The sequence below is a fragment of the Platichthys flesus genome, chromosome 7 (genome assembly GCF_949316205.1).
Source record: "Platichthys flesus chromosome 7, fPlaFle2.1, whole genome shotgun sequence".
NCBI classification, from domain to species: Eukaryota; Metazoa; Chordata; class Actinopteri; order Pleuronectiformes; family Pleuronectidae; genus Platichthys; species Platichthys flesus.
This window is the reverse complement of record NC_084951.1, coordinates 7,207,762-7,221,815: the sequence shown is the minus strand read 5'-3', so window position 1 is coordinate 7,221,815 and position 14,054 is coordinate 7,207,762. Positions and strand designations below refer to the sequence as shown.

General features: G+C 39.9%; 1 protein-coding gene across 1 annotated transcript; it reads right to left on the bottom strand.

Annotated features, from left to right (window-relative positions):
• Positions 1-2,807: 2,807 nt before the first annotated feature.
• LOC133956931 (protein-glutamine gamma-glutamyltransferase 5-like) lies at positions 2,808-12,471 on the bottom strand. The gene is made up of 13 exons (XM_062392301.1): positions 12,435-12,471; positions 11,884-12,078; positions 10,468-10,704; positions 9,845-9,963; positions 9,615-9,743; positions 9,303-9,480; positions 8,067-8,202; positions 7,699-7,802; positions 7,261-7,500; positions 5,456-5,680; positions 5,152-5,312; positions 4,746-4,885; positions 2,808-3,441 (listed from the first exon to the last, which is right to left on the bottom strand). Exons 1-13 carry the CDS (start codon positions 12,469-12,471, stop codon positions 3,285-3,287), a joined length of 2,058 nt encoding a protein of 685 aa, XP_062248285.1. The 3' UTR covers positions 2,808-3,284.
• Positions 12,472-14,054: the final 1,583 nt, after the last annotated feature.

The following is a 14,054-nucleotide window of genomic DNA, read 5'->3' as shown; positions in this document are numbered from 1 at the left end:
CACAGTATATACAGGACGTGTCTGTCGTTATGCATCTCTGAACCACTCCGAACAGCCTGAAACTGAATATCCTCACTCTGACCCGAAAAATTCTTTATGTATGAGGCGGCTATATTGGCTCTGAAAAGGGAACAGCGTTTCTCTTACAATGAACCAGCTTCTCTTTCAGTGATTCACTCTATTTCCACAAAAGTCTGTCCGTCTGTCTGTATGTGAAACACATATCTTGTGAACCACTCATCTTCTCAGCCTCACACTTGCCATGTGTAATGTTTATGGTCCGGGGAAATTAAGTGTCAAATTTGATGCCTTTAGCAGTAAGTGGAGACAGGGCAGGGGACTCACAGTCCACGGACAGGACTGAACGTGTCTGCTTCTACAGATGTGGTCGGCAGTACTCTGATTCTTTTTATTTCAACATATCAGACTGACACACACATTACTGTACCATTACTAGCTAATGCAAAACAATGCCAATACAAATCTTCATTGCAGATAAACCAGGTGGGGATGAACACAAAGTTTTCTAACCTCACTCTGCACCACAGACTGTTTATAAAAACCTCTGCACAGAACATCCAGCACACAAACAATTCAAAAGTTAATTAAATTAATGGAGTTAATTAATGGAGCTCAGGAGCTTTAACACAGGACAAGAGAGCAGAACATTACAACCAGGCAAGTTTAGAACTGGCTGACCAACATTATTTAAACAGTTTTAGAAAAGCCAACGATCAGCACACTTTAGCTTTAGTGCTTCAGTGATTCTTTTTTTAGACGTCTTTATCCGACAAATATCCAAATTCTTTCTGTTCACGTCTAATGTCATCTATTTCACATTTGTACTTCAAATAGGCTCCACAGAAAATACACTGAATCTTCTTCAATGAAATCAGGACAACAAAAAATAAAAATGAGTTATGTTAAGCTTGCTAGTATTCCACTGTCAACATGTCACAGTGGTAAGTTCAATGGAAGTTTCTAATATTGAATATAAAATGATTCAGGCCGTCACCAGTGGGGCTTAATAGTTCAAACTCTCAACCTCGCATTTGCAGCCTTGTATCTCTGACTCCAGACAAGTTGTAAAGAATTGGCCTGAGCACTGCTCCCAGTCGACCATGTGCATCTTTAGTATCTCACTTATTTCATCTGATTTAACTGTGGAATAATCCTTTTCTATCAATGCAATTCAATACTAAACATATTTGTATTTTGTTAACATTGTGCATATTTTTCATAGTGACTTGTGTTTAAATTGTATTATATTCAACTATTTCCCGGTGTGACTAAAGAAGGAATATCTTAATTTATCTTCTATTATCTTATCTTATCTTGTTATGAAAACAAAAAGACTCAAACAAGTTGGTCCTTGCATTTTTATTATTGTACACCCTTTAATTACCTGGGTAAGATCACATGACCCGGCTGGGTTGACTGAAATAAAATGTAATTAAAAAGATGAAAAAAACAAATTTTCGTGAAATGCAGTTAAAAAACATCAGATATGCATTTATTGGATGTTCCCATGCTGCCACCTGGTGGTGTTTTTGTGGTTTAGCAATAAACCACAAAAGTTAGGGAAAATTTGTCAGATGACTCCACTTGAGAATTTTCATTCTGGTAGGTCAAAAAATTAATTTGAAAGAACAGCCATGTACAATGAAATGTGGGTCTATCAAAAGATGCCATTGAGTTGCATTATGGGAAGTTGGTGTTTCCTCTCTACCGTTTTCATTTCACCTTTTTCAAATCTCCCAAGGTAAAGAGAAAACTTGGGATCAAATTAGAGCTTGAATTTTACAACAAATATGTTGTGTCCTTTTCTCAAAGAAATTCCCTTCTTTATGAGTGCAGAGACATGAATGTGTCCCTTAAATGGAAATTCACAATGACAAAAAAGGCCATCACAATTATTAGTATCTATATATATATAAAGCACTTTGAGTTAGATTTCCTATAAAAGTTTCTATACAAATAAAGTTCATCATTATTAATATTGTTATTATTTGTATTATTATTATCAACAACAATAAATCACAAAACACAAGGGCAGATTAGAAGATGTGTCGTTGGATTTTGTGTTTTGCCATAGTGTTTTCTTATTTGGCCTTCAGGGTCACCGTAGATATGTGACTTTTACTTGCATGGTAAGTTTTAGGTTATTTACCATAGGGTGTTGTCTCAGTAACCAGACAAGCAGGAAGTCAGATGTAACGTATATGGGTCAATGGAAGCTGAGAATCTTAACTTACAAGACTTAAATGACAAGACAACAATGGCCATTGTGATAATTAGCCCAGATAGAAAGAATTTGACCTTACCATCAGGTGTGGCTACAGCCAACAAGATAACATGAGTGTGAAACCTTCCTTAGCAAATACTAGTTTGAGAAAATAGCTGTATATGCAAAGTCCTCTTGTTATAGAAATGTCAACCTAATCTCACAGTCTTCATCAGGGGATAGAGTTGAATGTTTGTATTTCCATGAAAAATGGATGATATTTTCCCACTAGTGGTTGATTCTTATATATCTTTTTTTGCTTTATTCCTTGTGATATGGTAGAAAATGTATGGTTCATGCATTTCTTTTGTATGTTCTTCTCATTTCCTGTGCACATGGTTTGTGACTCTGGGGGAAAAAAATAGAAATTGTTGTATGTTTATTGAACATCGACGAAACAAAATGAGGACATGAAAGAGATACTGTACAACGCTCACATTTTTTCCAAATTTTACAATTTACAGTGACTCCCCCACCACCAGCCCCCCTCACACACACCCACCCACACCTCCTTCCCCTGTAGAGGTCCCAACCCTACCTGTCTCTAGGTGAAGGGAAAAGAAAAAAAGAGAAAAGAGAAAACAAAACTAATCTAAAAAAAAAAAAAAAACTAGAAGCAAAACAAAAAACACATAGAGAGTAAACTAGTGATAAAGTAACATTTTGGGAATGTACGTTTTAGTGGTACGTCAGCAGAACTCTGATAGACTGATTTGTTTTATGACAAACACACACGCTTTGGATTGTAGTGTCACCGAGAACCAAATATGACATCAACATGGTTTGTTCAAATGTTCAAATCGGGCTCCATGCTTCTAGCTCATTTTAGCTGATGGAAATTTAAGCCACAACATAAGACTAATACTAATCATTATAAGGAGGTGTTATATAAAAAAAATACCATCCGTCAATCTAAGTGCGATCGAACGTGTGTGTGCTATCTGACTGTACACATGGGGTTCAGGAAGTTGCTGAAGCTTGTAGGAGGATGCACCGTTCCCTATGCTTCAATGATGGAGACTTTGTGGAAGATCCTTGACACGACACAGGGGCTGCTGCTGTGCGAGAACGTGGCCATCAGCACTTTGGTGCCCGGTGAAGAGGCCATGATGGAGACAGTGGTCTCCATCTTCTCGCCTTGCTTTAGATGAGCCAGCCTGGCAGAGAAAGCAAATGTTGTCAAATGTTAACTCAAACAGAGACACACACACTCAAAAAAAGAAAGAATATATTTGACAGCGAGTAAAAGAGGTGATGAGAGGTTTGTGGTCCCACAGCACAAATCAATTATAATGTAAGTACATGGGTGATGTGAGGGTTGATTAATCCCACCAGATATACATCCAGTCGTTTGCCAGCTACCGACTACCAGAATTGACTTCTTGCCACTTTTCATGAAACAAATGCCAGAGCAGTTTTATTGTTCCACTATTTAGCTTGATGATTTATCACCACTTAATATCTCCACTGAAGCTCTTCTCGCTTATTATTCCTCTCTGGGTTGAAACTTTGGCTTTATCGTCTGGGCCAATAAAAAGCCACCATGGCTGCAGGGGACTGGAATAATAGAGGAATGGGACCAAGCCAGGAAAAGTTGGACTCAAAAGTTACTTTTATTAACAAAGTTTGTTGAAGCCATAAAAGAGCTGGAGGATGAGGAAAAGTAGAGGAAGAGGAGGTTGAGGTGGAACCAAAAACAACCCTAACCTTAACAATGATGATATATATGATCTTTTCCCCTTCACACTTGGCATGTGCATTGCAAAGGGCCCGAAAAAGTGCAGTGTCACATTAGGTATGGCGGCACATTCAATATCAATAAAACGTACTTGATCAGGCAGGGTGGGACTCATCAATCTAAGAGTCGACTACTGACTCAGCAGTTCTGAGTTCTGTGTACTGGTCGAGCTTCAATGAACTTTGACTCAACAGGTGAACGGCTCTTTGTGAAGTGGTGGGGTCGCAGCTTCGTGGTTCTGTGGACTGAGTCCAGCAGTCGGCCTTTACTTTCTATGGCTCAATCACTGCAGGTCACTTTTACAGTTTCAGAAAGAAAACTGCAACCAGCAACACCATAGGCCAAAGAAACAGCCCATTCCAAACAGGCAGATTTACAACAGGGTCTGCACTGGTGTAAATCACAACTATTGCGCTGACAATGAGATAAATTAATCCCTGATAGTGATGGTGCATTGTTCTCTCCACAGAACTACACACATACACACACACTTGGATGCAGCATCACGTTTCGGCTGTTACATAAACACACCTGACCACATTCCCCACAGCACCTTCCTCGAAACGAACATTGTGTTTTTTGACCCCCTCAGACGTAATGGTTAAATATGTGGGACATCCCTAGAATGTAGCCACAGGACAAAGGTGTTGTTGTTTTTATGACACAGCTCCACAGAATGAAGATTTATTGTTTGTTTTTAAAAGAACATTCAAACACACATACCTGGCCTCTTGCTTTCCTTTCAACAAGCCAGATCCCTCCACTGTCAGCACAGCTCCAGTCAGAGTCTTTGTTAACTCGTTGGTGAAGGACACCTGGACCGTGTGCTCCTTGTTTATCTGGATGCTGTCCCCTCCTTCGATCTGCAGAGCAGCAGGTTACAGGATCAGACGATCAGCCCCAAACCACTCAACATTGACATTCCCAGAGACTTGTGATCACTCCATTATCCCCGGAGGAGGTTGATGAACATAAAGACTATTTATATGAGTCACTTTGCATTAACGTTGATTTGGTCCACTTCTATTTTGGTCCACTTCTATTTAGCTTTTTTAGTTGTTCAGAGTGAACATAATTTCTTCCTTAATCATAAGTGAACTGAAGAGTGGGGAGACTGGCTGCTGTTTACCTCAATGCTTATCTGTGGTGAGCTTATGTTGAATTCCTGTGAATCCAGGACTCTTTCTTTGGTCCGCACGTCCTTTATCACCACTGCAATATTCACAATTCCATCAGCCGCCAGCACCGACTCGTACTCAGACGCAGGGATGGTGTGCTGCAGAGTCAAAGCTGCAAAGAAAGTAAAGGAGTGAACGTTTTCTAGAGGTTTGATTAAGCAAGCAAATAAAATAAAAAATTTCAAATGAAAAAGTAAGGTTATCCAACAACATTGCCAGGGGGTACCCCCCAGTATTTGCTACAGGATTCTTTACCTTCATGCGCTAGTATGTGCACCTCTTTGTGCATTTTCCAGAAGCTCCCCTGTGGGCTGCTGTTGTACTCTTTAACCTGAGCGTCGACGTGTTCCACCAGGACCCTGGATTCACTTGAGTTATTAGTGACCTTTATGCTCATGCCAATGCTCTCACCAAATGATGGCTTCCCTTTTATGTTTAGGGACACCTCCAACCCAGATGACGTCTGTCCTAGAGATGAAGCTGGGAGACATGTACGTTGTGTTAAATAGATAAACCGTTGAAGAGAAGAATGCATTTGTAATTCAAAAGATGTGCTGTTACTATTGGTGACACAATCAGCCCCAGAACAAACCGGTTTTGGAGTTTGATGAAACACAGCGCTGTCAATTGTTTGTGGAAACCTCTTCTAACAAATTGGGTCATCTACCTCATTCACCGAAATGTTAAAAACTTTTAATGACACCATGCAACCACCTTTGACAAATATTTTCCGTAGAATGGCCCCAAATTGAAATGATATGTTGTGGAAGTTATTAAGAGCATCAACTGCAGATATGTAAAACAGGATGACACACATAGAAGAATAGTTTAAACACTTTCTTATAGAAAATTAAGAGAAAATCTAAATGCTCAACTGTGAATCGAGGTGATAAATGCTTACTTTTCAGTGACTGAACACAAATCGGGCACAATGACATGATGCAAAGCTGCTGGAAGGTTCTGTAACAGTTTCATGTCAAACAGTAATAGGATAACGACTAAACTAATTAACGCAACATGATAAATGTAGTTCAGGTCAGGGTCAAAGTCAAATACTTCATCATCACAACAAGTGTGAATCATGTAACATTTGACCTCTAACTTACCGATAGAGACACCTGCAAAATACAGCACTTATATACAACCGAATCGACAGTTACTTACATGTTTAAACTAATATTACAAATAAGCATGGATATCGAACCCCTGACACTGACATTGTTAAAACTTTGAAAAACATAAACAATGTCAAAAAAAGATTATGTGTTTTTATAGAGCTTTTGTAGCCTTGATGACCACTCAAAGCCCTTTAAACCAGTTTCACCCGGTCACAAACACATTCATACAGTGCAGCACTTTCTCTATTGTACACCACAGACACCGTACTGCCCGCAAAGTGGACATTTGGGGCCACAGCCTGAGTTACAGTCGCCTAGAAGCCAGAGGAGTGTTTGATTTTGACACTGAGATGAATAAAAGCTTACCTGCTTCTTCTCCCAGTCCATTCTGCATCACAGTAGAACGCATTAAGCAGAGAGAGCCTGCTGTAAAAGGGAGATTTTGTTACTCCTGAGATTATTGTTCCCCAAGGGAAATAGCTGGACTGCATGCCGTGAACTCACTCTTCAAATTAGACTTCAAATTGTCACAACATTAACTTTTGTTTTTGTCTTTTACGATCTGCTCCATTTCTCAATCTTTGAACCTTAAACTAAACATTACATTTGCAAAACAAAGTCATGCTGAGGTATTTGTTTGCACATATTGATTCTTGCATGGGGAGATGAGGGTGAAGATGCTTTGGCAACAAAGCCACTGACCTTGTGTTGTCATTCTTCCAAATCCAAGTTGCGCCCCTGAAAAGGGTGAGAAAATACGAGGATAATCTTTATTGAACATATAGAAAACCAAGACAGAGCCTATCTTACTTCAGCTGTCTCCACATATTGCATTTGCATCATGCAAACTCTTCTCAGAACACAAAATTGTACTCTATCTGTTCATTGTATCTCAATAAATCCCTCTCTAGAAAGCCTCAAAGCCACAGGACCCTCTCTTACATTTCTTCCTCTTATAAGCAGGTGTCAGATTCTCTGGGGTGTCTGAACCAATTCTCTTGGTGCAGATCACCTGCCCCACCAACTCAGAGTCCACCATCCTCCCCACCACCACTCCATTGCGAACAATAAACCGTATGACGTCAGCGTCAACAGAGGCAAAGATGAACGAGGTGTCGTATGGGGCACTGAGGCAGCGCTGCTGAACAGCAGCTACAGGGCATGGGCCACAGCAGAATATCCCTGCAGAGACAAGATCAAAAGTTAAGGTCAATTCCAGTAAAATAGCAGCGGATGTAGAAAAATAGCAGAATTAATCGTAAAATAACAGTTTATTGTCATATCTCAGCTCATTAACACTCAGGTGTCACACTGAAACTTTTATTCTAATCCCACAAATTACCAATAATGTATTGAGGACAATATGGAGCAGGGACCTACCAGCACTTTTCTCTTGGGGTGTGGGGTCCACTACCTGCCAGCCATCAAACCCTGCACTGAGATCTGGTCTTCTCATCCAGCACTCAACCCACACATGGAAGTTCCTGCAGGACTAACAGGGATTAACACACACACACACACACACACACACACACACACACACACACAGAAAACCAATATGATGTGTGAGATGAATAAAATAGATGATCAAAGCACATAAGTAGCTAGTATTCTCCTGGTTCATATGTTCACTAAGTTAAGGGCACAACAGTCAATGCTGCTTTTACTTTGAGTGTAAATTGTGAGATCACACTGATGACTAACCAATTAAAATACCGAATATCATCGTTAGAGTTGATGACACCAACCAGAGACTGTCCTTGGAAAGGTTGAGCTTCTCCCCAGTGCTCGAGTAAAACTCTTCAATTGTCCTGCTGGCATTAGTGTCATGACCTGCGTTAAAGACCGTCACCACCCTGGAGGGAATCCCCAGAACTCTCATAACTGGAACAAAAATAAACATAAATCAGTCATCACTCGTAAAACCAAAGTCCTGAAGTATTATAACCCATCTTATAATAGTATCCAGTCATGCAAGTGGTTACTAAATTTAGTTAATTAATTATTGACGAATAATTTGTTTATCTATTGTAATGTGAACAATTTGCCCCTTCTGTGAAAGACCGAATATGATCCATTTCACATTTAGAATAAACTGACACCAGTGCTGGGATGTAACATTTACTCTGTTACTGTACTCAACTGCAGTTATCATGTATCTATACTTTACTTTAGTAGATTTATTTTCAGGTACTTTTCACTTTCACACCACATATATCAGCAATACCTCTAAAAAAATGTCAAAGCATTGCGTTAAATGTGTACAGGTTTTTTTTTTAGCCCAAAGCTCTGCCGTAATAAAGTTGTGTGGCATGAGGGAATAGTAATAATTATACATTTATACTTAAAGTATATGTAAAAATGAGTTTTAACTTTTTCCATCACCGACTAACACAATATCCAAAGGTAGCAAACATAAAAAGACAAATATTGCATAATTAATACGATTGTACATCCGGACTATCAAGAAATTGAATTAAAAAATGGAATTGTCACTGTATCCCAAAATTCTCACAATGCAACCCTCTCTATCTGGTACACAAGCTCCTAACAAAGGCGTTCTGTTGAAAACGTACTTTGGGGGTTTCAAATTTCCATTGCCTGATGCCACATTCATTTTACATATTATTTGAGTTATTGTAATTATCAATTTCTGAAAGTATAAATTAAATAAATGAATAAAGAAATATTCTAGCTATTAATTATAGCTAGAAAACTAGTTTATTTCTTACAGCCCAAGATCAGATTTGGAATTTACTAACCCAAATAACACAAATACAGATGCCAGTTCATTCAGTGTCATTAAATTAGGTAAAGAGTATTTTAAAGCTCCACTTGAACTATTCATGTAATCATCCTAAGCGTTAATCCTCTGGATGGATGAGTGGCTAATAACTGTAATAAAACCGTATTATAATATAAAGTAGATATGAGTATCACTAAAAATCATAGTCCTATAACTTAAATGACTTAGTTGTTTGTACCTGTGCAGAGGACAGATGCAAAGACCCAGCACTGTCCGTAGCGCACGGGGCTGAAGTTGGATGAGACCCAGCGACGCAGGATGTCAGCACTGCCGCTCCACTCTGTGGGATTAACACCACCTTCGTAGTCCCCCTGCCACTTCCCGTGCAGGATACCCAGGTCATCATTACAGTTCACCTGGAACACGAGGACACATGCTACTCCTCTCTCCACTGAAGTCATGTTCTTAATAACATTAGTCACAGATTTGGCAGTAGAGGGAGAGTTTGTGTACTTTTATCGCCCATGTTTTTGTGAGTGCTGTCACTCACCATGGCACAGACCACCCTGCTGAGGTAGACGGGGTCCGCTCGCTGTGTGTTGTCCTTGTTTTCGTCGCTGAGGTGCTGAGGGCTGACATCCAGGAGAGTCAGACATGCCTCTAGGACCCCAGGCTCATACTGCACATGATGAAGCACAAACTGAAGCCTGCTGCATTTTAACTTGCTGTGATTATACACAAGCCATTCATGATGGTTGCATCTTGCCGATTGTTACATACCTGACCGAACGACCACGGACGCTGACAAACATTTAGATTGGTGCCCATGAACACCAAGCCATAATCGCTCTTGATATACTCTTGTAGTTGGGCCTCATGTGGCATGTAAACTGGATCATCTGAAAAGCAATAGAAGTTGTGTGGGATGGTCCACTGGAATGAAACAATGACAACTACAAATACCACACTGCTGTTGTATGTCACGTCTACGAGTGCAGTTTCTTTCTTTTCCCAGAATCCTACAAGGTCACCATGACCTCTGAATTCAAATCTTTGACTCGAATTGACAACTGATTAAAAGTTGAACATGCTGAGATATTGCATCAGCGAGGCAAAAAATTGCTTTCGACTGATAGAACGGCACTCAGTAGCCAAGGCACAACAGCCACCTTAAATTCAATCAAGCTGCACCAGATTTTCCAATCTCAAAGATATTTAATTATATCAAATATTTCCTTGGAAAACGGTGGAAGCACCTTATCCCACATTGTTAAAGAAAGTGATTAAATATTCCTGGATCTGCCCCCTCATCCAGATCTGTAGCAAAATTGAAACAAATAAAACAAACAAAGAGACAGGAGCATAAAACAGGTACAAGATGGAGTTTTCTTTCATGGACCCACCTTGCAGCCAGGGGTTGCAAAGCAACACAAATGATCCCACTGTGAAGCTCCTAATGGTCTGCCTTGTCTCGATGTGCAACAGGAGGTTATACAGGGCCACGGAGGATTGAACAGGGGAGCAGATGTGGATGGTGACTGACTCTGAGTGCACGCTGCCTGGGTGGATCCTGGCTGACCAGTGCTGCGTGTTGGGCCACGTGTCAGAGAACTGGACTGGGATTCTCTCTGACAGACTCCCTGCACAATGAAGGAGAAGTTACTTAAAGCTGGGCGATGCAACATTTGAATGATAAACACATATTCCCTTATAACAATAAAACACACTTTCTAAATTCATTGCTCTCAGGATTGATTTAGCTGTGTAATGGACTTTAGGGGGACAACTTTGAAATGTAACAGGAGAAGAAGCACAGGTATCACGGATGAAGTAAGAGTCATCGTTAATATCTTCAGGAACCCCTGGGCCCTGTGACCAATCAAAATGCCTGCTGTGAGAAAGACCTATCAGGTGACTTGATGACTTTGGGTGTAATGGAATAGTTAATTTAGCTGAGGAACTTGTTACTCTCCTCACTGAGTGATTCACCCTGAAGGCTTTCAGTCGCCGCTATTGTTAGAGCTTTTTGAATTCTCTAATGGATGAAGGAAGGAGCGTCAAAGACTCCAAATGTATCTCCTTCAGCAGAGGAAATACTGGACCACCTTTTGTGAAAGGAAAGGAAAAAATGCCGTCCCATAATGCATTGCACCAGCACAATAAAATGACGCAGCCTCGTAGAAGCACTTTTGGCAGAGGCACATTAAAATAAAAAAATTGGAGCAGCTGTTTTATTCCCATGACAAGATCCAGAATAGTTTTCTCCACTTACATTCCTCATGTTATCATATTATTTCCACATTTTACTCTTGTTCGTTTGTTTGATTTTAATTTTTAGCTGATGGTTAAATGTTCCATCTGTACAAACTGAAAACCTCTTTTCTCAGAACGTGTCATTCTGTTTCGGACAGAAATCGTTACTATAACTGTTGGTTATAACTTTTCCTTCTGTGTTCCAGCCTCTCATCCACATCAAAAATTTCTTTTGCAAACACTTACCAAAGTGCAGATTTTCAAAAACTCTACCGTGCACCTGTGTGAACATGTACAATGGACTGGGGCTCCACATGTGAAACATGGCAGCATTTGTATACAGAACATTTTGGCTTCATTTCTGGATAGTGGGATGAAGTGGACAAGCATCAGCCATCTTTAAACCCAGACTAAAGAGGCTGGGAAAAAAACAGTCCTCAGTGCACCAAGCGAGGATGGTTATTAACCTGAATGAATATAAGTTATTATAAGAGTAAGTCTATGTTGTGTTTTTTCTCTCACAGTCTTGTATTAAACATGAGCTGAGGTTTTCCTGTCTGTGTTACCTAGCCACACCTCCAGGACCAGGCCCTCGCTGTGAGGATTCCATGACCGACCACGGAACCGCAGAGTCAGCTTGAACGGCTTCCCTCGCCGCAACACCAGGTGCTTTTTGCTCAGACCCTGAGTCTCATGGGAAATGTTGTTTTCATGAACCTCAAAGTCAACTAACCTCAGATGGCAATGGCCACTGTCAGTGCCTGAAAAAAAAAATAACAGATCAGGTATTATGGAAGTAGCAGGGCTGGAAAGACTGTAAAAGGAAACAAGGAGAGAGGGCAGTTTGGGAAATAAAGGTAAAGGTAAAACAATGTCAAATACAAAACAATGCGACATTCAGTGCCAGAAAAATACTGAAGTAAATAAGTTGAGAGGCTGTCATGTTTGATTTCTCTCTAGGCTTCTTGCCAAACCACAAATTAAATAACAGAGTCGCACGTTTGTGTAAAATTATGATAAATTACATTAATGCCAATTTTTTTTTAGAAAGCTTGCCCGTGTCTTTGTCTGGAGCAGAAGAAGTTAAAAAAGAGCCAGAGTTAGAGCGTGAACTCACCAGCGATGTTGTGTGCTGTCTGCTGCATGCAGTCCATGGTGTGACAGAAGTGAGTTGCAAGTGATTGAAGGAATGAGAAGCATGCTCCACCTCCCCACTGATAACCATCTTAGTCATCTTTACATATCCTGCTCTCTGCATTGCAACATCGGCAGAGTATTCACCATTTCTTTTAAACAATAGCTAAACCAATCGAGCCAAGCTTGTTGAGCAGCAGCAGGTTACTTTCTGTTGAACGATTCTTATAATTGATTTTTCTAGTGTTCATTTATGATATATTGTAAAATGTCCATAGGTGCCGTGAAATAAATAGTTTTGACACAGCCTTTATTGAATTACATTTTAAATATAACAAACATCATGATGGCCTCATACGATGATGATTTGAGCCGCGGGTTGCCGGTCCCTGTGTGGAACCGAATTTGTATGATGTATTGGATTATTGTGTCTCCTGTGGCAGCAGTCTCCATGTCTTTTAGCTGTCCTATGGAAACACTTTCCATGTCGTTTTCTATATTTGTTGCGCGTTTCTGTATTTGCTGTGTTTTGTTATGTCTTGTGTTGTGAAATTGATGAAGATGTTTTCTTACTTTGCTTGTGTTCGGTCCACTTGCATGTGTTTTCTTAAGTTGCTTTGTGTTGAGCTCGCAGGGCTACCGTACCTGTCTCTAGAAAGAAAGCCATGAACTCACCACAGCTCACCAGTTAATGATTGACAACATTGAAATTTGAAAACAGGAATCGTCACAGATCCTTCCTTTAGATTCATTCACACGCCCTAGGACCACAATTCCCTGGAAAACTGAAGTGACTACGATAATGACTTCTATGAATCATCCACACATAGAAACCAGGCTGTCTTATTGTTGGCTTTGATCCAGAAAATGACATTTTTCTTATGTGAACCACAGCTGCAAGTCAAGGCTGTGCAATAATGGTTGCAACAATAATTAAACCATAAATGTGCAACAGGGTTTGTCTCAAATGGAAAGTGTCCCTTACAAAAAGCTCCTTAAACCAACTTTATCACACATTTAGTCATTATAAAATTACAATGTTGGCCATGTCATTTTATTCTTTGGAATATTATTCCTTTTTTGCAAATAAATCAGATATTTTATATTCTTAAGTGATTGTCCACTGCCGCCAATTAGGATCCATCATCAGCTGCCACCTCGGTCCTGGTCCACCACCATTATCTGATGCCAACACGATAAAGGATCCGCCATTATTATTTTGATCTCCCTGCACGATATAGAATCCACCATCCTAGATCCACCATGCGACCTCTAATACGGGATCCACAAATCGTAATCAATGATGAAGTGGTTATAAAAATGTAATATTTAAAATTTTAATATTAAATCATTACTTTAGTTGGTTAAAGTTACCTCAGGGTACCACCCTTCAAAGGAAGGGAAAAGATAGCCAATTTATTGATTAAGATCAGTCTCATTTATATCTAGTTCAATTAGAAATCTCAATATTTACTATTAAAGATTATATAATGAACAGTGAGGTTATGGAGTTCTTGACAGTGTAGAGGTTTCCTTAGTGAGATGAGCTGGAAGCTGCAACTTTGACCTAATCTCTTTGGATGGGAAAAGAAGATTTGAGTTG